At 34.5% G+C, this 25,002-nt stretch overlaps 2 protein-coding genes across 3 annotated transcripts; one reads left to right on the top strand and one right to left on the bottom strand.

Moving 5' to 3' along the window:
- The first annotated feature begins 119 nt into the window (after window positions 1–119).
- On the top strand, window positions 120–5,265 carry LOC130815384 (glycerophosphocholine acyltransferase 1-like). Of its 2 annotated transcripts, none has more exons than XM_057681841.1 (8): window positions 120–584; window positions 671–760; window positions 1,143–1,200; window positions 1,331–1,431; window positions 3,615–3,710; window positions 3,801–3,894; window positions 4,100–4,337; window positions 4,551–5,265. In XM_057681841.1, the coding sequence occupies exons 1-8, from the start codon at window positions 486–488 to the stop codon at window positions 4,825–4,827; spliced, it is 1,053 nt and encodes a 350-aa protein (XP_057537824.1). In that variant the 5' UTR covers window positions 120–485; the 3' UTR covers window positions 4,828–5,265. The 2 variants fall into 2 exon arrangements, with proteins under 2 accessions (XP_057537824.1, XP_057537825.1); XM_057681842.1 differs by having other exon boundaries at window positions 222–584; window positions 4,651–4,807.
- A 917-nt stretch (window positions 5,266–6,182) lies between these two features.
- LOC130815383 (myosin-17-like) lies at window positions 6,183–23,723 on the bottom strand. The gene is made up of 39 exons (XM_057681840.1): window positions 23,353–23,723; window positions 21,512–21,640; window positions 20,650–20,793; window positions 20,133–20,278; window positions 19,903–20,059; window positions 19,391–19,449; window positions 19,059–19,218; window positions 18,776–18,925; window positions 18,392–18,528; window positions 18,168–18,314; window positions 17,979–18,080; window positions 17,833–17,890; window positions 17,648–17,749; window positions 17,473–17,510; window positions 17,134–17,260; window positions 16,879–17,049; window positions 16,109–16,240; window positions 15,886–15,995; window positions 15,671–15,731; window positions 15,361–15,538; window positions 13,867–14,072; window positions 13,482–13,601; window positions 13,290–13,388; window positions 12,944–13,165; window positions 11,889–12,028; window positions 11,141–11,363; window positions 10,998–11,054; window positions 10,843–10,908; window positions 10,558–10,728; window positions 9,637–9,792; window positions 9,341–9,541; window positions 8,628–8,765; window positions 8,471–8,541; window positions 8,059–8,158; window positions 7,929–7,985; window positions 7,782–7,838; window positions 7,620–7,700; window positions 6,914–6,996; window positions 6,183–6,801 (listed from the first exon to the last, which is right to left on the bottom strand). The coding sequence occupies exons 1-39, from the start codon at window positions 23,353–23,355 to the stop codon at window positions 6,675–6,677; spliced, it is 4,686 nt and encodes a 1,561-aa protein (XP_057537823.1). The 5' UTR covers window positions 23,356–23,723; the 3' UTR covers window positions 6,183–6,674.
- Between the last annotated feature and the right edge of the window lie 1,279 nt (window positions 23,724–25,002).

Genomic DNA, 25,002 nt, shown 5'->3' with positions numbered 1-25,002 from the left:
TTTTTATTATGTATTTTTTATAATTTTTATTATGTGCATTTAAAGATATTAAGGTTTAAAATTTAATTTAAAAATTACGCAAAAAGTAAACGAGAAGAACAAAAAGTAAACGAGAAGAACAGAAAACAACGGACGGAGTATAATGCAACGTAGAAAGATTGAATAAAAAATGATTCATACCCATACGTGGATTCTGAATGACATAGCCGACATAAGAAACAACATGATTCGATAGATATATTGTCTTCTTCTTTATCAATCGGAGTATTTTTTGGAAATATAATACTTCTATGATTCTTTGACATGTTATGTAAAACACTTTGTCAAAGTTCAGAATGGTTTCTTGATGGTTTGCGTCGCTAAACATTAAACATTCACCTTTCAGACATTTTTATTGATCATTTGAACAAGAATCGTTCAGAATCCAAAATAATCATTAGACCTTCTTTGTTCTCTTGTGTTGTTTCTTTCATTGAGAAAGAACAATGAAAGAAACAACAATGTCGAACAGTGATGATGGAGTTGATGAACCATATGAACATTCATTTCAGAGAGTGAAAAAGAGATTAAAAGATCGATCCAAGGTCACCCGTTCAAACTCTTTATTTTTTTATAATTTGATGCAGTTTATTTGAGCAAAATTTGACATGGGTTTGTTTATTACTTGAAGGAAACTCAAGAGAAAGCGAAAAAGATCATATCTGAACAAGCGGAACACATTGCAAAACAAGCTGAAGAACACGAAAGATTCATCAATAAGGTTTGCATTGTTTTTCTTTAAGTTTATTTTGGTCATTTCGGCTTCTGGGTTTGATTTTTTTTCCTATCAGTTATTTGTTCATTCACTTTTTTAATGGAATGGTTGGTTTGTTGTGAGCAATAAAATTTGAATTGATTGTTGTTAAAAACGACTGAAAAAGATTAAAGATAGTAGCGGTGTGAGTTATTTGAGGTGTTTGATGAAATGTATCAAATTGATTGCACAAGACAAGTAGACAACCAATAATACAAAATACAGCAAATTAACTGGTACTACAGAAGAGTATGTTGTTATCTCGAATCTTTAAGGTGTTTGATGAAATGCGCAGCTAAATTTTTTTGGGGTTATTTACTAAAGTACTAGTGTTTTGTTGCTGACATAGGTAACCTATTTGTGTGGTGTTTTTGGGTTCGGAGGATTTTGCTTTCTACTTGGGGCAAGTGAGTATTAGTTATGCTTATGGTTTGTTGGATTTTTGGGGTTATTTCTCTGTAAGTTATTGGAGTAGTTATGATTTGTGTGGAATGGTACATTAGTATGAGTATTTATATTTCAACTGTCTTTTTTCAGGGCCACAAGATATTCCCTATGTATACTGTCTATTCTATCTCATATTTGTTCCAGCTAGATGGGTTTATTACCGATACAAGAAATGGCATTATTATCTTCTGGTAAGTTTGGCTTTAACTTGCTGCAATTAATGCTTTTGGTACATCTTTATCTATGTCTGTATATTTAGATTTTAGATCCCATGTAAAATATGTAATTTACTTTTTTGTAATTCATAGTGGTGAAGAGGAGACAATAGGAAGTCTAAGGAGTTACTCCTTTTGCTGCTGAATGGTTTTTGATTTGAACCATATAAGTGAAACTGTCCTCGTTAAGATTATACTAAAAAGCGCCATATTTCTGTTCCCTGCGCCGTGCTAATGGTCTGGCAATGTTCAATTGTAGAAGAAAAGAAGGGATATCAATATTGGTTGGGCATGGAACATGTTTGTTGTAGAGGTTGGGCGTTCATAAGTTAGTGACTGCAAACTTCAATATCATAATTTTATACTGGCCAATGAAATTGCTTTGTTTATATAGGCCTATGAAATTGCTTTTTTTATTTTCTCAACCAATTTAAATAAACTTCCATAAAAGGAAAGATTTCAAATGTAACCAACAACAGGAAATACCCAAAATAAAATACGTAATCAACATTTATGTAACCAACAAAAGGAAATACTCAAAATGAAATATGTAGCCAACATTGTGAAACTAGGGAGTAGCATTTAGCTGAGTCTTTATAAGTGATATCCACAAATCCTGAAACAAATTTAATATTTGTTTTAATGACTCCATTGTCCGAAGCATAAACTTGGTTGCTGTTCAGGTGTCGAGCAATGTGCTGCAGGCCTGCAGTCTGCATTGCTTTCTCTTTGCAATCTTTGGGTGTGCAATTTCTGTCTGTTGTGTATAGGAGTTCATTTTTGGAGTAATTCACATTGTGATCAATTAATGACCCTTATTTACTGGCCACTAGTGTGCCAAGGTTGTTAGGTTGAACAGATTACTATTCTTAGAAAGTCATATGCCTGTTATTTACTGAACAAAGATCTTTATTAATGTTGAGAAAATTTGTGGACATGATGTAGGTGCTTCTTGAATCTCTGATTAAACAAGGTATTCCCAAATCAGGAAGTATACAACATATCCAAAATTCCAAATAATGTCTCATTACTTTTAGCTTTAGCCTTTAGAGCAAGATTATCAATAAGTAACAGACATTTCTCTTATTTTTTCTCGCTAATCCTTTTTTAACATATCACTTTTTCTTTCATCTAAATCATTTCCCACCATCTCCTTCCTGATCTCCATCCTCTACCTTTTACTTATCCCTTAACAATTCCATATTATATTTTTAACATATCATTATGTTAATAAATAGTTTCATTTGGACATGAGTGGAAGCTTAGTACATCAAGCTAGTAGAGGAAGATAAAGAAAGTAGTTTTGATTTAGCAGTTGTACGCAGGCAGCTTTCTTTTCTTTTACTTATTACTTAAGAAGTTATATAGTCACCCATCTATCTGTGTTTTTTGGTTTTCATTTTGACCTATCTGCATAATGCATTCACGGAGAAAGAAGATTTTTCTTGCTGATTATGTAATAAAAGGGAAATTGACTCTAGGACTCTTAGTGGCTAAGTAGACGATTGTGTGAATCTTGACTTTTGTGAGGATGTTTGGTTGTTATTAGAATGTTACTCCGTGTTGTTAGCCATGGTGGTGAGTTGAATGTGTATGGGTGTTTGTAAGGGATGGGGGTGCTGCGGTTGTGAATACATTGCAGTGTCAAAGCTCCATAGTGAATAAACACCTTTTGTCGATACAAGCATGACAATATTCTCCCCCTTCCATTCATTATATATATGTATATATAGCATTTAGCATGTAATTGCCTCTTCTGTAAGTAATAACAAGCTAAAAAACTCTCCCTAAAAACTAATTACAAAATAACAGGTTATTTAATAGGCGGGTTAAATTTGTTAGTACATGACATTTGTTGGGTTTCTCTTTTAGTAATATTGATGATCATCTGAATCAAAGACAACTATGCATTAGGTTTGGATATTTCTTTTGAGTATAGCATGAACACCAATGTATCACTGCCCAGGTGCTGTGTATAACAAGCAGAAGTATATGTATTAGTTCCAATCTTTACTTCATAACTCATAAAAGAAGAAATGACAGAGACAAATTTCCTGTTGACAGGAACTCTGATAAACCTGGTCTGTTTTAAATTATTGTTGTATACTTGTGTTGAAGACCTGAAGGAAATACTGATCATAGCTTCTTCATGATGGCAGGACTTTTGCTACTATGCTAATGCAATATTCTTGATTATGCTTCTTATGTATCCCCAAAACGAAAAGCTTTTCATGGTTTGCTTTTCATTTTCAGAGGTAAGTGATCTTTATGTTCTGATGTCACTTCAAGATTTGGTTTCGCATTTATTTTTCATTTCGTTAATCTATTATCAACTTACAATTCAGGGGCCATTAGCATGGGCAATTATTGTGTGGAGATGCAGCTTAGTTTTCAATTCCATTGATAAAATAACTAGTGTCCTTGTACACTTGTTACCTGGTAAGCTAAGGATTTCTACATCTTCCTGTTTCTTTTTATTCCTAAAATCCTGTGGAATGATCCAAAATTTCAATAGACTAAAAAATTACTTACACTCACGTGCGTGCGCACTCACACGCAGTATATTGGCAAGTTAGTTCTGTACCTTCAGCTGATTGGTCGATTGATGAATGATTCTGGAATGACGAGAAACATGTTATTTCAGGTTTGGCTTGCTTTACAATTCGGTGGTGGAATCCAGCCACCTTTGCGGCCATGCATCCTGAAGGAACTGCTCAAAGAATCTCATGGCCTTATGTAGAAAACAAATTGTACCTGTGCACATGGCTGTTTGTAGTGCCTCTAATTGCTTACACCCTTTGGCAAGTTCTATATTTTTTGATAGTAAATGTTCTGCGTAGACAGAGACTGTTACGAGATCCAGAAGTCATGACTTCTTACAGGTATTTGTTTTCTGACTTCTTTCTGTACCAAAGTGTTAGGTCTTGAAAATTCGTCACATAATCACCCTGTGAGCCCACTCGTGTGGAAACACCCACGGGGCATCCATGGGCTCGGGTCCACAAACCCACAGGTCATGAGCGTTGGTTGTCTTGCATGGCCTTGTCCAAGCGCTTTCCACTTTCTTGCTGATACATCTAATGAATGTTACATAGGGAACTTTCGAAGAAAGCACAGAAATCGAACAGTATTTGGTGGCGCCTGAGTAATTTACTTGGGGACCAGAATCGTATGTTGATGTATATTGTTTTTCAGGCTCTGTTCACTGTGACAACCATGGCACTCACCGTTCCCATTTTCCTGTCATATGAACTGTCTGTGACCTTCCAAATACTGAAGGTTGCTGCTGCTGTATGGAATGGAGGAAGCTTTTTGCTAGAAGTGATGCCAAAACAGGTGATTATAAAGGAGAAAATGAAAACAGAAATGTAAACTCGTGAAGCTCAGCTTGATGAAAGTTCACCTCTCACGAGTCCAGTTGGTTCTTGACGGTATCAACACTATACGTTACGTTTGCCCTTATCAATGATCGATTTTTCAGTCATATTCTTGGTGACATATGGTTCTCCAAATCTAAATGTTTGTGTTGCTTGTTGGTTCAAATGTCGACTAAATAGTGTTTGTAATTAGGTCTTGTTGCTTGGCGTAGTTGTAATGAGAACGTAGTGTCAATTTTTAAGAGAGAGGCTTCGTGTTGATATTAGCCATCAAGCCATGGCAACATCGGCAAGGCATAGGTTAAACCGTCAAATACAGAAACTTCCGAGTGTAAATCAAAGGCTGATAGGTTACAGGTTCTACATGAAATGCTTATTGTCTCATAAAGAAAAGTTTTGTGAAAATTAATGTGTAATTTGTTGTTCAAGATCAGTCATGGCTGACTTGCTTGGGTTGGAACTTCTATTAAGCTTATGACGCTGCATCTGCCTGCCTAATGCCTACTGAAAATTCTTGCAAAAGCAACCCCATGATCTTAACTCTAAAAGACTAAAGACGGAATCAAATTTAGGGAGACACGTTATGTGACAAGACGGACTGTAAATTTCCTTTTCATTTCAGTTCCACTCTTAATTATAGTCGGAATTAGGAGCAGAAATGTAACGGAAAGGAAATATATAATGGAGCAGTTACGGTTACGTGAAGTGTTATTCCTATGAGTTTGGATAGTAGATGATGCATACGTATTTGGTATGTGAAATGGAAATGCAATCAAAAAGGAATGCTTTGTTTGATATATAGATTAAAGGGGATAGAGGAATGATAAAATAATCATTACCCATACAATCAAAATATGAATAAATTGATGTTAAATGATAAAATAAGATTAATTTTGATATAATTAAAAAAAAAAAAAAGTTCAAGTAGCACAATATGTGTGACTTAAATATTTTTCTTTGTAATCCATCAACATTTTAGATTTGTGTGTCTACGTTTAATTTTTTTTATTTTTTATTTAATCAATTGACATTTTAGATTTACATCTATATTATTGGCTTACGCTTAAAATAAAATTAATCTTTTTTAGTTAAATTGAAATTGAAATTAATTGATCCACATTTAAGGCTTGTGTCTACTTTGCACTTACATTAATTAAAATGAAAATAACTTATTTAAATTCTTAGATTTGTGTCAAATGAAAATTCATGTGTTGCATAGCACTTACATGGAGAATAGATTATTAAATTTGTTTATTGTAAATAGTTATCTAGCAAATGTAGTCCTCTTAAAAACTTGGGAGATCCAATGACCAACACAAATATGAAATATGTACTTTGGAAGAAAATTAATTATACATAAAAGTGCACTTATATTTACTACAAAAAACTTGAATACATACATAATTCCTCAATATAACAAATGCTTCAAAGCTTGGCAAACCTACCTTTAGATACACTCAACCAACAAACTATTAAAAAACCCTAATAAAAAAACAAACCATTTTCATCATAAACCCCCTTCCCTTTTAAGGGGACTGACAAAAAACAATAAAAGAAAAAATCATGGCACTAAAATTTGCACACTTATGTCCATAGAGCATATGGACTTCCAAAATTTAAAGAATAACCAGTCGCCTTAAAAGGACGCGACCGTAAAAGAATAAATAAACCTCTCCTGTGTGTAAGGCAAACCATGGATGCCCTTCCAATATATAAAGAATCAGGTGAGTGTTGTTGAATATATATGGACAAGTTTTCGCATGCCAAATGAATGCAGTAGATCGATAGGCCATCCGGGCTGAGACGGGATTTCATGTTCATGTTTACAACCCTAGTTTGTGCTCACTCTGAGTTTTGAATTAAGAATGAAAAACCCGAGTGTTCTCTTAACAGTGTCGGAGGTTCTATATCACCTGTTCCGGGCTGCTGTTGCATTGAGCTGGAGATCTCGTCCAAAGAGAACGGGATACTGGATTCATTGGAGGGATAAAATGAGTTATGGCGTTAACGGAAATAAAAATGTCGTCAATACCGATTTTTGAAAGAAAGATCGTAAGGGTCAAAGTTGGTGAACGTCCTACCTTGAATCATCGTCTAGTAAGAATGAATTTGTCACGGCACTGTTTGCATCCTCGGTCATCTGAACTCTCATACTTGAAATAACCTGTAGCTTATACACTATCAAACACTTCCTATAATGAAAACGTCTTAAAGCAGATATATCTATGGAAAAGGTAATGATAAAAGAATGCATTTACAAGATTCGATAAGGACGGAAAAGTGGCTGCCCCTAAGAATGGGCTATAGAAATGGAGACGGGTTTTTTGAGCAATCGGACTTAGGGGTACGTGTCTAAGCATCTGACTTAGATATTATATCTAAATTTGTCATAATTTTGTTCCAATGATATGTTACTTGGATTCGGGTACTAATGTCGGATACTGATACGTGTCCAAGTGTCATAAACTCGGATACGTCTAAATATTCAATTTAATGCCTAAAATGAAGTATCTGAGTGCCATACCAATGTCCAAGCATTAAGAATCGGACACAGGTACGTGAAGGAAAATGAAGAGTCCGAGTAACATAGTCCCAAAGGCTCCAAAGTGAAGTGTCAAAGTTCCTATACTCATGAAACATAAAATTATGGAGGATCTAACACGGGTACATGAGGTGAAATAGATAGCAAGAGTAACATAGTTCTCCAATAGGCTCGAGAATCCCAAACCCTTTTTCGATTCCAAAAAATCGATTGCATTGCAGAATTTAATGTAGATGGTGACTTACATCGGAAGATACAGTATGAGTTCCATATTTGTCGTCCCAGTACATTGTGCTGATTCTATACAATTGTTGTATGCTGAGTGCCTGGTGAATTAGTAGCATGGAGAATTATCAGGAATCGGGATAAGGTAAGAAATATCAAGGAAACAGAAAATCGAGACGTACTGGACATAGATCTTTTGTAATCTCATTTAACGTTTTCTTGGGCTTCTGATGGATGACCTGTAGTATATGACATTGCATGATTAGTCAAATTAGAGAGCCGTCTGTAGAAAATTTTGTCAACAGAATACACAACAAAACCAAACTTACAAGGAATCCGACCGCTTGTCGAATATGCTTCAACTCATCCCATGCTGAGCCGGCATACTGAAGGAAAATAATAGTCCATAAAGTGAGATATGAATTGATAGGCGTGGGAGAAAACGATAGTAGAACTTACTTCCTCTGTAGCATCATAGCACCACTGCTCCAATTCTGCTAAACCTGCTTTTACATACTCTCCGTTACTGAAGGAGCAGCATTCACGTCGTAGCAGAAGACTGAAAAATTCAACCCATAGATTCTCAATGAAAGAATGATATGGTGCGCGCACGCACGCACACATATATAATAGTATGTATGTTTGTATACAATGTATCTATGTTACTTGGACTCGCGTATTGATGTCGGATACTGGTACGTGTCCAACTATTGGATACGTCTAAATATTCATTTTTACGCCTAAAATGAGATGTCTAAGTGCCATACTAATGTCCGAGCATCAAGGATCGGACACGGGTATGTGAAGCAAAATGAAGAGTCCGAGTAACATAGCAATGTATGAGTATGTATGTATATCAGAGGAAATAAACCTGTTGAATAACTGGACATTGATAAATGAGAATATTTGAGAGAAAACTTTTCGTACTAAGAAAGGAGGAACCTGCAAACATCAAAAGATAAGTTAAAATCTTGACATGAGCAATCTGAGAAAATTACCAGTCAGTAGAGAGAAAATATGAAACGCACGTAGTTTGCTTGCATCATCTGTAAGTAATTGTTGAGACTTTTTACGATGCTTTGCCAGTGTGCTATCAAAGCTTGTTGAGCAACAGTATTGGCATGAGTCCGTCCTTTCATCAAACTTGCCCGTGATGTTCGAGGTGCCTGTAAGTCATTACAAAAACAAAAGTCATGACAAGAAGCAGCAACTGTGGTTAAAGGTAAACCTCCATGTATATATGATACACATACATTGTGCACATTGTCACATGATTCACTAATTTCCTTGCGAATCACGAATCAAAAAAAGGGAATTATGGTCGGTTTTGGGCTACTTTGGGGTCATTTTAAGCGAATCATGAATTCAAAAAGCGAATCAATTGGCGAATTATGTTACACTGGTCGTGCAAATACTAACCACACAAAATTCAATAGAGCTAATTAGTATTAGGGTGATTACATATTGCTATCATTGTTTTTTTCTGGTAAAAGAATTTTATTACCAAGAAACATACTTCAGTACAAGCCAAAAGGGGGTGGAAGATGGACGCTTTTTTAAGCCCTAATTGAATGAAAACCATATAAAAAACGACGAAGAACCATCTAGGATGGACCCTCGCAAGAAAGAAACAAAATAATACAAAGGAAATAGTATTTGAGAATTCCAAGCTTCAGTTTATTGTTCAATGCGGTAAATTTAATTAGTTAAATAATTGGCATAAAAGAAGAACCATAATTACCTGGATGCATAACCCAAGCAATGGAGAGATCTCTTTCTTCAAGTTGTCTCTTATCATGCCATATATTTTCTCGAGGAATGCTGTAAGCTGCTGTTTGAACAATAAAGCAGGATATTTGGCCTCAACTTGGCGAACATCATCTGTTTTGTTGAGGCGACCATTGAGAAACGACAGGCCAGGACTTTGAGGAGATGCTCTAAGCTGTGAATTCAATTTAAAAAGAAGTGAGGTTCCTCGAGGGAAATTCAATAACTAACAATTCCTCGTCAAAACCAACAAATGATTGCTGTACATACTGATGACATTCTTCCAAACAGAGAAGTTGACATTGTCCTACGTCTCTGTGGAGTATAGCCAGCAGCTCCCGTGGCTTTGAGCGTTTGTTGGAGTAGCATCAACAACGTGGATGTATTAGATAACCAATAGGCTAACATATCATTATTTTCCTGAACCTTGAATCAGAAGAAACCAAGTATCAGATACGCAATTTCATGCTTAGAAGCAATGGAAGTGAGCAAGCCTGTTGAGCAGGACTAAACATACAAAAGCATCAACTTCAAATATCGGAATAGGTCATTTTGAAAAAATAATATTGAAATAGATATCTGATACCTAAAACTTTCTGCATCAAAGCATCAGATTTACTAGATATCAGACATCTGAAAGCTATGTTACTTGGAATCGGGTACTGATGTTGGATATTGATACGTATCCAAGTGTTGGATGCGTCTAAATATTCAATTTTATGCCTAAAATGAAGTATCTAAGTGTCATACCAATGTCAGAGGATCAAGGATCAGACACGGGTACGTGAAGCAAAATGAAGAGTCCGACTGTCCGAGTAACATAGTCTGAAAGATTCTTATTGATCAATTGAGATTTGGATTTTTCCTTTTCCTTAAGGAGAAAAACTTGAAGCAAAGACTAGATACCCGAAGGCCGATCGATAATGAGGTATCCATTATTCGGTTTCAGATTGCTTTTACGGATCACATATATCATAAATTTGAGATTCAAAATGGAATAGCAATCTTATGTATGATTTTTGATTTGAAAATAATTTTGGATCAGATATCCAAAATATTGGATTAGAATTGAATCCCCCGTCCAACCCCCCACTACCCCCCAAAAAACTTGGATAATGTGCTCTGTCCTGTCTAAAGGCACATGCATTTTGTTCTCCGTACAAATATAGTAAGTCGGTGTTAACTGCATACCTCTATGGATGAACCTATTGTTTGTATAATACGATCAAAAATATTAGTTCTTTCAACTTCAAAGGACCTCCACTGAAGTAGACACTTATATATAACACAAGCGGCGATTGGCTTGCCCTTGGAAAATCCAAGGTTCTCTACTATGCACTTGATCAACAAGTCTTGATACTCCTGAAAGCGAAAAAACAAATTGAACATGTGGAAGCTTAGCAACAAATTACAGTTAAAGTACTTTAGAGAAAATAGAATTTGAAATTAATTCATGCATTTATGCTAGTTACAAACCTGCTGCTTCTCATTAAGAGATTTTTGTGGTTTATCCTCAGGTGAATATTCAGCAATAGTCGTGATCTGGTGATACAAATCCGAATAAGACAAATGGTACCTGATAGACTTAGATAGGTAATTAAAAAAAGATTAGAAATAAACGGTTATTTTACCGGTGAAGGTATGGGCTTAGCTTCACCATTTTGAATATGCCCATTCTCAGGAGTTCTCTGTGTTTGACAAAAAAGAATGTTAAAGACATAAAAAGACCTTGAAAAGAAAAGTTGTTCAATCATAAATATTTGGGCAAGCATACCTGAACAGCCATTGTCTTTGAACGGACTGGAGCAGATTTGGCTATAGGTGACATTGTGAGGGCTTGTTGTCGAAGACCTTGCAACTCTGACTCTGCCTTCTTAAGTTTTTCTGCCATCTGCTGGATTTCTGACTCCGCACTAGAGAGCTTTTGAGTCATCTCTAATGTTTGTTGGCGTAGTACTTGAGATTCTGACTCTGCATTGGAAAGTTTCTCCTCCATTCTAATCGGAAGAAGCAAAAAATAGGAACATGTGGATAAGACATGACGGTGTGTTGATAAACTGATTGTATTTGAGACAAAATTAAACAAAAAGAAAAAACAGATGATAGTCAACTAATGATGGAAAGTGAGCACTCAGGAATGTCTAACACAACCTGGATATCTTTGACTTACTTCCTCAGTTCCAACATACTCGCTACATTTGACTTTTTACGCATTTCAATGTGTTATTTTAATCATTTATATATAGAACTATACACATTTAAAAATAATAAAAAGCTAATATTATAAAAGTATGCAATTAGACGATTCAAACAAAATTCTACTTGACTATATTTTCTCTTACACATTAGCCACAATATATAAAATAAGCTGGAACGATGAATAGTGTCAATAACCGTAATGTAGCAAGTATTTTAGAACGGGGGAAGTATGTATTAAAAATTTCCATCACACCAGTACTCAACTTAAATGAATTGATAAGAACTCAATATACATAAGTGAACGAAACCAAGAAGGCACAAACCTTTGCATAAAATCTTTGAGTTGTGATATTGTGTCATCTGAACCTTCAACTTTTTTAAGTAACTCTGCATTTCTTTCCTCAGTGTCTGAGAAAGCCTTTCTGGCAACATCGGCAGCCTCTTTTTCTCTCTCTAATAAGGCCTGGACAGTTTACAAAACCATCAAGTCAGCTAGAAATACAAATTTCAGACAAGGTTTATTTTGCAAACTTGGTGCAATGACCTTAAACATGTAGTATCAACTGACAAGTATGGAACACTCTTGTCTCAACACTGCTATTCAGTCTCCCTTAAACTAAACGAGCTCAGATTTATCAAAACTGCTCCCACTACTTACTCTTTTTTCATCAATGGGGAGCCAAAAGTTAATAACATATTAAAGGTTACTTATTATATTGCTCCCTTAATTCCGCAATGTTCTATGTAGGCTTTTTTTCATGCACACCAATGGAACTAGTAGGGGGTCATAGTAGCTAAATGTGAAAATAAAAATTAAAAAAATGAAAGATGATAGATAGAGAAAAAGCTGCAAGGGAATGTAGTGTGAGAGAAATAGAGCAGATATGTTGAAGAGACAAAACGTACAAGAAGAGCCCCACATCACATGGTGGTCGAAAATGTTTTAACAACGTAGGTAATGAAAAAGGATTTGGTCACTCAGATATATTTGAGCAACATTGTTTTATTGTAAAACTAATTTCAAACCAAAAGTTTAGTTCGTTGTATCAAATTGATATCTACTTATCTCAACTATCTACTTGTCTCGACTAATATAGAGATAAAACAAAATTTTGGAATGTGATTATTTATACAGGAGTAATGAGCACATGACAGGAAAAATACTAATGTGCAAAAGATGGAATAAGATTGGATGAGATCCATTAAAAACCAAAGTTTTTAAGAAAAGAATGGGTTCCACTTTCACATTAAGCAGAATGGAAGACTGAATTTATAGGGTCAGTATGAAAATCATTGTTTTTGTGTCATATAGTTTCAGTAAACTACCTAAATTACAAGCTAGGGAGCACAAAAAAAGACACAAAATAAGGGAATTCACCTTTAGATTGTCAACTTCAGCAGTTAATGACTCGACCTTCTCCGTATCTTGAACCATAACCGGAACCTCTTTGATGACTGGAGGAGCTTCTTCAATAGCTTTCTTAGCTGCCTCTCTCTCTTTAACCACACGAGCATTTGCTTCATCGATCTGCAGTTGCATGGCTTGCAAAGCTTCCTGTAATTTGGCAATTTCTTGACCTTTCTCCTCTTCCAAGTTTTTCTGTTCACAGTTGAATACATTAGATCTAGGTTCATGTAATGCAATTTATTACGATTACGATTGCATTGCACATCAAGAAAGCAAGATGCAAACCAACATAGGAAAAATAAAAGGTAAATATTACCCTTAATTGACCCTCGAATTGCAAACGCCATGTAAGTTCTTCCACTCGCTTTTCCAGCTTGTCTTTTGCTTCTTTGAGAGCGCCCGTTTCTCTGGCAGCCTGAAACCAAGGCAGGCATAAAAAAGTGGTTTTAAAATATAATCCTTAATTTTTTTATTTATGCAAACACTTGGAGCAAGTTGATTGTCGAACCATCTTGAGCTGTCTGAGTTCTTTCCTTGCAACTCTTTGTCTCCAACCACATTGAGTAGCAAGAGCAGCCTTTTGAAGGCTCTTGTAATAAGAAGAAGCCACGTGGCATCGCTGACGAGTCTGCAACATATTAAAAAGAGAGATTTAATCAATTGATCAAGCTGAAGTCCAGTGTAACATACATCTAATTCACTAGCTAATTCGCCTTTTGAATTCGCGACGCTCAAATTTGCACAATAATGGCCAGAAACCGACCATAATTTGTTTTTTTCTATTCACGATTTGCGGGGAGATTAGAAAATCATGTGATACTGAGCTGAACTGTTATCCAAGAACATTAGATCCATGCTAGATGAGATAAACAAGAATAGAATAGAAAATGAACCTGAATAATGATGGCAGCCTTCGTTTCTTTTTTGTATCTGAAAACATTCCGAGCCTGCATCCCTCTTAATCCAGTCTGTACTTTAATTGCAGATGACCTTACTGTCAAATAGGATTTCCTGGCCCTGTAGCAGCGGATGCTTTTCTGAATTCTAATCGCAGCTGCTTGTCTGCGCAATTCTTCATGAACCTTACGGGCAAGAGCACCTAAAGGATCCAAGACGACAATAAAAGTGCTTAGTAACACAATAGATTTGGTAGGATAAGCCCCAAGTTGCAATACAAGACCACAATGAGCACTTAGAAATCAAAGGTACCCAAGAGAACATCATATCATTGAGCTACGCACATGAAACAACCGATAGCTACAACAGACACTAACTAAACAGACAACACCTGAACTTTCATATCTCAAAGTAAGAGGTAAACAATCTCGAAAACATTTTGTGTATCTGAAAGATCATGCATTTTTCAAACAAATGACATTCACCACTTGTATCACAAAAGGGGCCAATTTTTTCACTTCCCTGCTACACCCCAAGTTTCACAGCAGTACCAGAAACCTATATTGTCATAGAGGTATTCACATTTACTAGAGAAATTCTTATATTTAAAATTGGCGGTATTTCTCCAGTGGCCCTCAATTATTATCTAGAAAATTAAGTTTCCTACAAACTTGTTGAGACCCAAAACTGGGACCTTATTGAATCCTGAACTAGTTGAAATATTTTTTAATGTTCCTTGTATATACTTTACCTTATTAAGCATATACACTTGTTTTTTCACGCACTTCAAAATTTCCTAGCATAGTGAAAAAATGCAGTGATGGTAGTGATCGTGTTAACGAAATGGTGATGCAGTTATCGTAACTCCTAAGTCCTAAGTATCAATCAAAGCATGAGATATCCTTTGATACGGCTCAAAACGCGGTTTTTTACACCTTTACAATGCGGTTTTTGTCCTTGCATACTCCTTTCTCATGATGGACTAGAAGAAATATAATAATTCCGGTGTAACCAAATTCATTATGTGAGTGTGTCGATATATTACACTTGGTTTATTTCAATATGATCCTTTGTTTTTGGAGTATGTCTTACATTGCCTTCCCCAATTATGTGCCATATTAATGGTAGGATATATATTAAGGACGGAGGCCAAGACAAAGAAAAAAGGTGTAAGGAGCCGGGACTCGGGAGAACTTCTGCTGCTGCACAGAATGGGCTATGTAGAAACCAAAACAATACTTCAATTTACTTTCATCTTACTGTATAAAACCTCCTAGTGCATTCAACAAAACTAGATATTTTCTCCACAAATTATCAAAAATTATCATCATACACCTCTTTGTCAGGAGGTTTGACATATATTTTGAAAGGAAAAATAGAGTTCTAGTGAGATTTTTCGTAATCAGGTGGTATGAGGTTTTGAAATATTAGAAGACTAAGCATTGCATTTACTCATGAGTGATAACAATAAATAATCAAATGAAACATACTTCTGCACCAAGACTGAAGTTGAATAGCTGCATTTCGGTACGCAACGAATTCTCTGCGAGCTATATATGTACGTCCACATCTTTGAATCTTCCTTGCAGCGTTGCCCAAAACTTCTGCCCTCCTTGTATCCAACTCTGCCATCTGACCAGCTCGTAGGAAAACCTTTGTTTTTCCTATCTGTGACGGCATACATAATTATAGGAAAAACACGTTAACGGTTAACTTCAAAAGCAACTGATAGTAACACCCAATTTTATTAATTTCTATAGTAATATCAACATTTGACACGCAATAGATTTCATGATTTACCTGGTAACCTTTCAATCCCATTTTATCCAATATCTTCTGGCATACAACCTTGTCATCACATCTGCAGAGGGGTAAGTTGCAGAGCTAAGTCAAAAGAAAAAGGAAAAATGAAAACTATTTACATGAAGCTGATTGATGATCGTAATGATATGTGTAACATAAAGAGAAGAAAAAGTATGTGAGCATCAAAATAAAAGATATTTATAAAAACTTACTTCCCATCCAAAACTTCAGGAGCAAGCACACCAAAACGGAGAATAAAATCTTCAAATGTTCGTCTTGTAGGATATCCAGCACAGCTGATTCTGATTGCTTCAAGAACACCCTAAGCAAGATAAGAAAAAACATCACACAAATTTAATGCATGACCTTACTACTGTAAATGCATCATGACAGTTATTAGTCTACAATTCAATGAAGTATAAAACATGTACTTACACCACATCGTAACTGGTTAAGGATATTAACATTCTCAAATATAGCAGGCTTCAGAAGATTATTTGGTTTCACACATCTGATGTAGTGAGGCTCTGTGGAATTTAGAGTCTCCATCAATTGCTGAAGTTGTAGCTGCAATATTAGCAAGCATCACTATTTGTCAGTACTGAAGCCTTACAAAGAACTTGTCTACTAGATATTGATCAATGATAAGCTATGCTTGCTAAAATTCAAATGCTCAAGCTGGACGCAGCTATGTTGAGAAAAACTTAATGGTTAAGGTCTAAAATGAAGTCAAATGTCCTCATTCAAGAATGTCACGAATCATGGGTACTTGAGAGTTGAGAAATAATGGCAATTCTGAATATCATAACTGGTAAGGTATTTAGCCTTCGTTTACAAATTAAAGAATAACGAAGAGAGGAAAAAGAATGATATGAAACCTAAAAAACCAAAAAAAATCCACTTAAAAGCAATTTCTTAAAGCAAAAAAATCATTTTAATTTAATTTTGTAGCTATAATTTTCATACATAATGTATCTTGTACCCAATTGTTTCCGAGTCAATCAAGCTTGCGTTCCTTGTTCCCGTTCATAACAGAATGTCATTCCAAGTAACAATGGTCTCCTTTCCATAACTATTTACTAGTCCGTACGACTGACAAAAGTCAACTCTTTAACCCAAGACGCTGTTTCATGCTTTAGATGTAAAAGATATAATAACTTATAGAAAAATTCACATCAACAACAAATCAACACGAGATAAAATACCTTAAAGCGAGATCCAATTGAAGAAAATTTAGAAGACTTCGATGTTTCCTCTGGAAGTGGAGGGAACAAACCAGCTACAAAAGAACATTTTGAGGCTTGCAGAAGATCTTGATGCTCTGCTATAACATAATCTTTATTTTTATCTAGAAACTGATCCGCTAGATACATCACCTAAATCATATAAGTGAATTCATGGATCCGAACTGTGGCAAAAGTATGACCCAGTAGAAAAATCATTTGGAAACTTCTACTTACCTCTCCTGCGTAGTGGCAGATGGTAAAGCTTGTGCGAGAAAGCTTGGGTTTCACAAAGCGTTTATGTTTTGCAAATGTCTGGTACAATTTTTGAGCAAATGTTTCATGCGTAGACTTGGGAAACATACTGCATCGCCAATAAAGAAGGATAGTGAGCAAGAAAATTTCTATTAGTTATACAGTTATACTCATTTAGACTGTAGAGTCCCCAGACTCTGATCGCAGTTTTCTACGAGCTTGATACACTAGGTATGATGATGATGATGAGTCCAAGACCAGTACACTAAAAGAATCAAATGAAAGTAAGAAACTTTAGCACAGGCAAAAGAAACAGCATACCATGCTTCATCAAGAAGCGCAATAACCCCTCCTGGTTTCTGCAAAATGTACAACACATAAATTTGTGGTTTTCATAGTCACACCCACAAAAGCAGTAAAAGCAAAAGAAAGAAGGTCCTAGAATGGTCAAATAAATAAGCATGCAAAATTAATTCATCTAACAACGAGAAGATACCTTCTCAATCATGTCCAATACATCCTGATTGTCCACAAATTCTATGTAGCTCCAGTTGATTTCTTCTTTCGTATACTCTTCCTGCTCCATCTTGAAAACATGCTGTAGAAATATAATACCAAAATTTTAAGTGAGAGTGAAAAACTGTGGCCTGATTTATGACATTTTGTTGGGTGTAAACTCACCTGATTAAAATGCTGCTGGAGCTTTTCATTGGTGAAGTTGATACAAAACTGCTCAAAACTAGATTACACCATACTTGTTAGCACGTGGACATAACGGTATTCATACACTTTCCGAAAAGTATAGTTATACAAACCACTGGATTTACCTGTTGAATTTGAAGCTTTCAAAACCATATATATCAAGAACCCCAATAATTGATTTGGAATTTGGATCCTGCCCAATTGAACTATTGATCTTATCCACAAGCCTGCAAAGAGAAAATTTTAAAAGACGTCCGAAGTAATAGCAAACAAATCAAATGTCATTAATGGAGAAACAATGAAGAGATTATTACCAATCAAACAAACGCGAGTATATAGTTTTAGCAAATGCGTCTCTACTAACAGCTGCAGAATCAGGATCAAGAGTTCTTGTGATTACTTCTTCTGGGGTCACCATCACACGTTTAATAAGTGCATCTTCTAGATTCTTAACATCACACCTGCCATTGCACATTGTGAACAATTACAAAAAAAAAGGAACCACACAGCAAGAATAGAATTGGTTGAACAAGCTTACCTAAGCAGTTCAGCAGTCATCTCTAAATGGAACCTCGATTTCTCATCCTTAAGAACAGAAGAGTCTACCTCTGCTCCTTTAGAGAAGTTTACATTACCAAGATGAAGAATTGCAGCAACGACTCTGAAAATAGCTTCCTGAATAGAATATTTGATGTTAAGACAATTTGCTATGCAAGCCCATAGATAGTACACAAGTTATTAAATGAGACGGTCTTATAGTGTTACTATCTCTATTACCCATGTACATTTAGTTTATTAAAGTGATTACTTACAATTTTAAAGTGATTAATCAGAAAAATAGATTAATTATATGAGTCCGTCTCATGGTGGGACGGTCTCATACAAGATAGTATATTATTTGATATTAGCAAGCTATACTGACCTGGTCTTCTGCACTGATCCCAACCACATCCATAGCCCTTCGAGTCGCTAGATATTCCTCAGAATCATCAACTCCATCCAACCTATAACAATTCGTTTGATTTAAGTAATGGAATTTCTCTGGGCTATCCAATTTGTACTTCTCTCGAACCTACAAAGAAGGAAAATAAGAGGATCTCATATGAATGAGAGTAAGAATTTAAATGAGTTTTATATGCCAATATGGCAAGGCCTAGCGGAAAACAATGATTAAACTAATTAGTAAGCAAAGTGAAGTATTTTACCTCTTGGGGTGCCGCACAGAGAAGATAAAAACAGTGATAATTTCTTTCAGGATCTGAAACCTGGCAGACACGGGATCTTTCTAAAAGATAGGTTCTAATAGCAGCACCAGATATCTTCCCATGTTTGTCAAACTGAATCTCCACGAATTTTCCAAAACGACTACATAGTATGGAAGAAAGGAAATCACTCATATATTCACTTTTCTTTAAGCAAATTTAACAAAATCAAAAGATCCTAAAGGCAAGCTTAAGAGTGAGCAATATATATTGCAAAAACAGCAACCATTAATTAAAGAAAGAATTAAGGAAGATAATTAGAAGTAGGAAATTACCTTGAATTGTTATTTCTTACAGTTTTGGCATTTCCAAAAGCTTCCAGAACCGGATTGGACTGTCAAATGATTAAAACAAAACATAAGATCTAGTTTAAAAAAACTATGAGCCAGCGAGAAGCATAGCGTAAAAATGCATGACAATTGCGATTGCGGTAATGGCACGGTGGTGCGGTAACGAGAGCAATCTGGTTATCGCAACGTCTAAATATCGGTTGAAACCTTAAGATATCCCTTGATACGGCCCAAAACACAGTTTATTTACACCTTTGCTACCCGGGAAATATCGGTTCGTTGTTTTTGAAAACCTTTACAACGCGACTAACACGATGCAATGTGGCCTTGTTTTCACACTATGGCGAGAAGAATAAAATTCAAGAAAACTGATAGCCTTACAAAATTTTTTATGTAATGGCAGTTACAACGAACTTATTACGCTGTTCAGTAAGCTGAATACTTAAAATATATTTCAAATGACTTCAAATGAAAAAACACATAGATTAGATTCTTACTTCTAGAACTTGTTGTTCAACTGTACGGCCTTCTACACCAGACCGACCCCCCAAGTACGCCAGATATCTCATAAGCATCTTGGTTGTCTCAGTCTTACCAGCACCACTTTCTCCACTAACCAAGATTGAATTGCTTTTTCCCTCATTAATCATAGCCCTGTTACCAAGAGATACGCAATCAATAAAAGATTTGGCACAAGCAAAAATATGACTGGATCATAGGCCGTCACCTGTATGAGGCGTCAGCAATTGCAAAAACATGAGGACTGAGCTCTCCGAATCCGGCACCCTTATATTGCTCCATCATGTGCTTATCATACAAATGAGGTAATCTTTGAAATGGATTTACTGCAATGAGAATATTTCCTGTATACGTCTGTATTAAAAAGAAATTTAAATCACCTCATCATCAAACACTGGAGTGTAAACAAAGCATTTACTTGAATACTCCCTCCGTTTTCATATGTTCTCCTCAAATAGAATATACAAATTTTAGTGTCCAAATTTGACTATGATTTCTCATCGAATCATATGAAAAAACCATATTCATGTGGAATCTTTATAGATTCGTCTCAATATATATTTTCCAAATGTCAAACTGTTTAGAATTTTTAAAAAATCACAATTAAAATTAGTTGACTTTTAAGCTTACATTGAAATCAGCACAAAAAGTGGATGGGAAGAACTAATGAAAACAGAGCGAGTATTAATTTTGAGTTTGAATTAAGAAAAATTGAATCATCATACATAAATTTCATTGATTGAGTATCTGATGGCTAAATTGGAGAGAACTCCTGGTTCATGCAAGTATGCAAGTTTTGTCATGTCGTCAACACCTCCAGCAGGAGCTTCCTCGTCTAAAGGATAGGCCTTTGAAACCTCTGTAACAATCTATACACATATACAACATTTGTAATGAGAATTTTGCATGTTAACCATCTACAAGTTTAAGAACAAGCCATTAATGGCGAGATATTGTGTCGCTATCTAGAACCGACAATAAATGGTTTATTGATATATTAGACAAACATATAGAAATAAGGGTGCATGAAATAGAAGGTGGCATACCCTTTGGGGAAAAAGTACTTTTAAGCAATTAAATAAATATATTGGATGAGGTAGCATGTAAGAACATTCGACTGACCAAGGCTACGACTAAACACTGTCCACCATCACTTTGGAGACCTTAAATGAATTTTAAATCCTCTCTTGCAGATTGCTACTAAAGGATAAAACAGATATCTCAATTTTCAAAAACAATGCCAAGGCCTTAATCCACACTAGAGTTGTTCATGGGCGGACTACCCGCCAGACTCGACCCTCCCGCTCGAAAAACTAGCAGGCTTGGACAAAATTTTTTAAGAAAAATTAAAATTTGGACGGGTAATAACCGCCACCAAGATAGAAATATAGAATGAAGATTACTGGTTTCACTAGTTGGCAGCAACCAGTAGCTACAGGTAGCTAGTTTTAACACCATACTCATGATGATCGATGAATATCGAAGTTAGCAAAGATATTAGTCAAGAATTTCTTGTAGAAGTAAGTAGTAATGAGTTGAAAATTTTACTAATTGCATTATTTAATACTTGGAGCTAATTTTACTCACCAATTTTCCACTTGTAGTTTTAACCTGAAGTTCTTGGCCATTGATTTTTGTGACCTCTCCATCGATCCATGCTAATTCTGGATCTTCAACCCATACCTTAGAACCGACTATAACATTTTCCGAGGTTGCCTAAGAGAAAATGAAAATTTTCAGCATGACAAGCATTATTGTTTCGAATATACGATATTAAATAAAAAAGTGCAAGAGATGAATCCAGAATTGTGAAAACATGCCATATTCATCAACAATGAGCTTCCTACAATGCACTGATATGAAAATCTCAAAAAAAACTGCCACAAAGTAAAGATCATACAAGCAATGTGCAGATGCGTGTGCTAAGCACCATGTAATACGCGTATACGCATTACTCTGCAAGTAAAAACTGTATGAAAAAGTAATGGAAAGTTAATGCAATTTTAGTAAGAAAAGCTCTTGATAAGTTCAATGGCCATGCTTGTTCTCCTTCAATCATCTCATTTTCTTCATAAATTTATTTCAATGTGTTGCCATTTAAAAATTTGGTCTTAGGTGGTAATAGAAAGTAGTGAAAAAATATATATAATGATCAAAGTTTCATTTCAATGGGAAAGGTATAGTACATTTCTGAAAAAATTATGCTACAAATCGTTTTCATCCACCATTTAGTACCAACAACCAAACAACCAAACAAACTGTAAGTCCTTTGTAAACACCACCATGAGAAATATACATATATAAAAGACAGATATACAATTAGGAAGAATGAGCAAAAAGGGAAATATATCCCTTTTGGAATTATTATGTTATCACAAAATACTCATTAAATGCAGCATTTTTTAGGTCCAAAAGATCATCGATTTTTCCGGGAATTTTTTGCCTCCTATTGTCATAGCAACAACACCATCATTGACAAACTCTGAAATTCAGCAAGTGATCTCTTGACTACAACTCTTATCTGCTAAAACTCCAAGCATTTCCCTAGGAAGAAGCATAGTGAATTAGTGACACCACTTGTGTTGCTTCAACTAAATATAGCCCCTTAAAGCTAGCCAACTTCATAACCAGCAAAAACAAGACCTTAAATTGAAAAATGGCAGCAAATTCAATAACATAAGGCATATTTTCAGCCCCATTTTTCTTCAAGGATGCTCCTTCATCTTGCCATATCCAAACATACGATTTCGCGATCATAATCAACAATCCATTACTCGTCCAAGATAACATTAAATGGAAATAGAAGCCAATGATTCATATACCATGTTCTTAAAATGATCATAATTCATAACCTCAAACTTTACAAGCAACACCAAGATTTCACAGCAATCCTTGAATCCCTATTCTTACTGGTTCAAACTGAATTTGCCAATAATTATACAGCAACAAACCCACAAAATTAAAACCTTTGAATAAAATTCTCCAAAAATAGCAGCAACCCAGTTGATAATTATAAGTCAATTATCTACAAAAACTTGATCCCCCAAAATTAGCAGCATCCCAGTTGATAATAATGAGTCAATTATCTACAAAAACTTGATCTCCCAAAATTTAGCATAACCCATATAAAATTTCAAAGTCAAAATGATTGAAATTCACGTAAATCAGTTCATATCAGCATTCATCTCAATCAAAACAAAATTTAGCAAAATCAATCCAAAACAAAAATCACCCAACAAAATTCACAAACAGTTCATATACTTCTACAAAAAAGAATAGCTAGATCCCTTATAATTCTTACTTTATTAAAACCCACCATCAGATCATCAAAAAACTCAACAATTCAGCAAGAAATACAAAACCAAACAAACCCAACAAACAAAATTCAAAATTAAAATAAACTAAAGTTACTATAATCATGAACTTACCATTTCTTTTATATTTTTGTATTTGTACAATAAAAAGTAATGGCTACCTCAGAATTCAGAATTAGAAAAGTAAGAAACAGCAGATCGGAAGGAAGACAAGAAAGCTGATGGATTCAAACTTGTATGAATTGATGAAAAAGAAGAAGAAAGTTTCTGAGAATGAGTCTTTGTCTTTGAATGAGAAAAAATGGAGGAAAATGAAAGAATTTTAAGGCTTTAAGCAAAAAATAAGAGAGAGAAAAGAATTAAAATAGTAGTAAAAATGAAAAGCAAAGAACTTTAAGCTGGAATGTGGGGGATGAACAACACAATAGCCAGGGAAGAAGCCTCAAATGACCACTTTTACTTGATTACTACTACTAATCTTTAATTTATGTTTATTTGGCTCTCTTTCCTCCTCTAACCTATTTTTTTTTAATACTCCTAAATTTTCAAAATACGTAGGCTATTAGGTTGATGACTCTGACAGTAATTTTGTATTTTTTAACAAGTCAATTAAAGGACTGTAAAGAAGGCTAATAACGTGAATCAAACTTATGTTTCTCGGGGAAAAGTAATATATTATGCAACTTAGACAAAATTCAATTGTTTATGTCAATTTAATTCTCCATCTTTCTCAAACTTTTTTGTTGAGTGCAGTGTAGACTAAAGAAAAAAAAATTAAGAATTGAAGAGAGGGGAAATTGATACATGTTTAAATTAAGACAAGATCTGATTCTTCTCATTCAATCTTATTTTAATTTTCCCACCTATGATTACTAAATGTGAAATTTGATTGTTATTCCTCTAACACTATTTTAATATAGATTTTGTTTAATTCGTTTTAATAAAAAAATTATTAATATTAATGTCTTATAATTATTAATTATGCACTTTAATATAAGGATTAAAATAATATATTTACTTTTGTGCAATCTCAATTAAAATATTTAACAAGGATAAGAGGGAGTATTTTAGTATAAATTGTTGATTTTTCACACAATTTAATACACTAAAATCAAATAAGATTCAATTTGTTTATATTTTTCATGGGTTATGATATAAACATGTTGCTCCAAAAGTTATATAAATATAACAATTAAATTACTAAAATTGTATTAAATTGGGACTTATCATCAAACCTCATTTTGATTGACGTAATTATTGTTTTTAGATCCTTATACTTATACATAGCCATTGTGATTATATATTTTTTTTGTATTATTATATACTCCTTCCATTTTTTTTATAAAATGTTCCATTTGATTCTATATGGTATGCACTATCCATTGCACTAACTTATTTCTTAATATACTCTAATATTGTGCACATTAAAAATTATAAAATAATTATATTAATAAAATTTAGATTGAAACAAATCAACCAATATTGTATTCAAGTATTTTGTAACAAATAGATATATATATATATATATATATATATATATATATATATATATATATATATATATTAATAGACAAATAGCAATAAAAATCAAAATTTTCAATTAAAAAAATGATGGGAGCTCTAGTATATAAAGAATATATAGGCTACTAACATCATTGCAAACGAAAAAAAACAATGAAAAAATTTATAAATATGGTAACGTCTTTCTCTCTATAGAAAAAGATATTTGTTGCTAGTAATTTGCCATATTTTTAATTTTTTTTC

This window comes from Amaranthus tricolor, chromosome 6, assembly GCF_026212465.1.
Source record: "Amaranthus tricolor cultivar Red isolate AtriRed21 chromosome 6, ASM2621246v1, whole genome shotgun sequence".
Lineage (NCBI taxonomy): Eukaryota > Viridiplantae > Streptophyta > Magnoliopsida > Caryophyllales > Amaranthaceae > Amaranthus > Amaranthus tricolor.
Note: the sequence above shows the minus strand (reverse complement) of the source record. Positions and strands in the feature narration are given on the sequence as shown.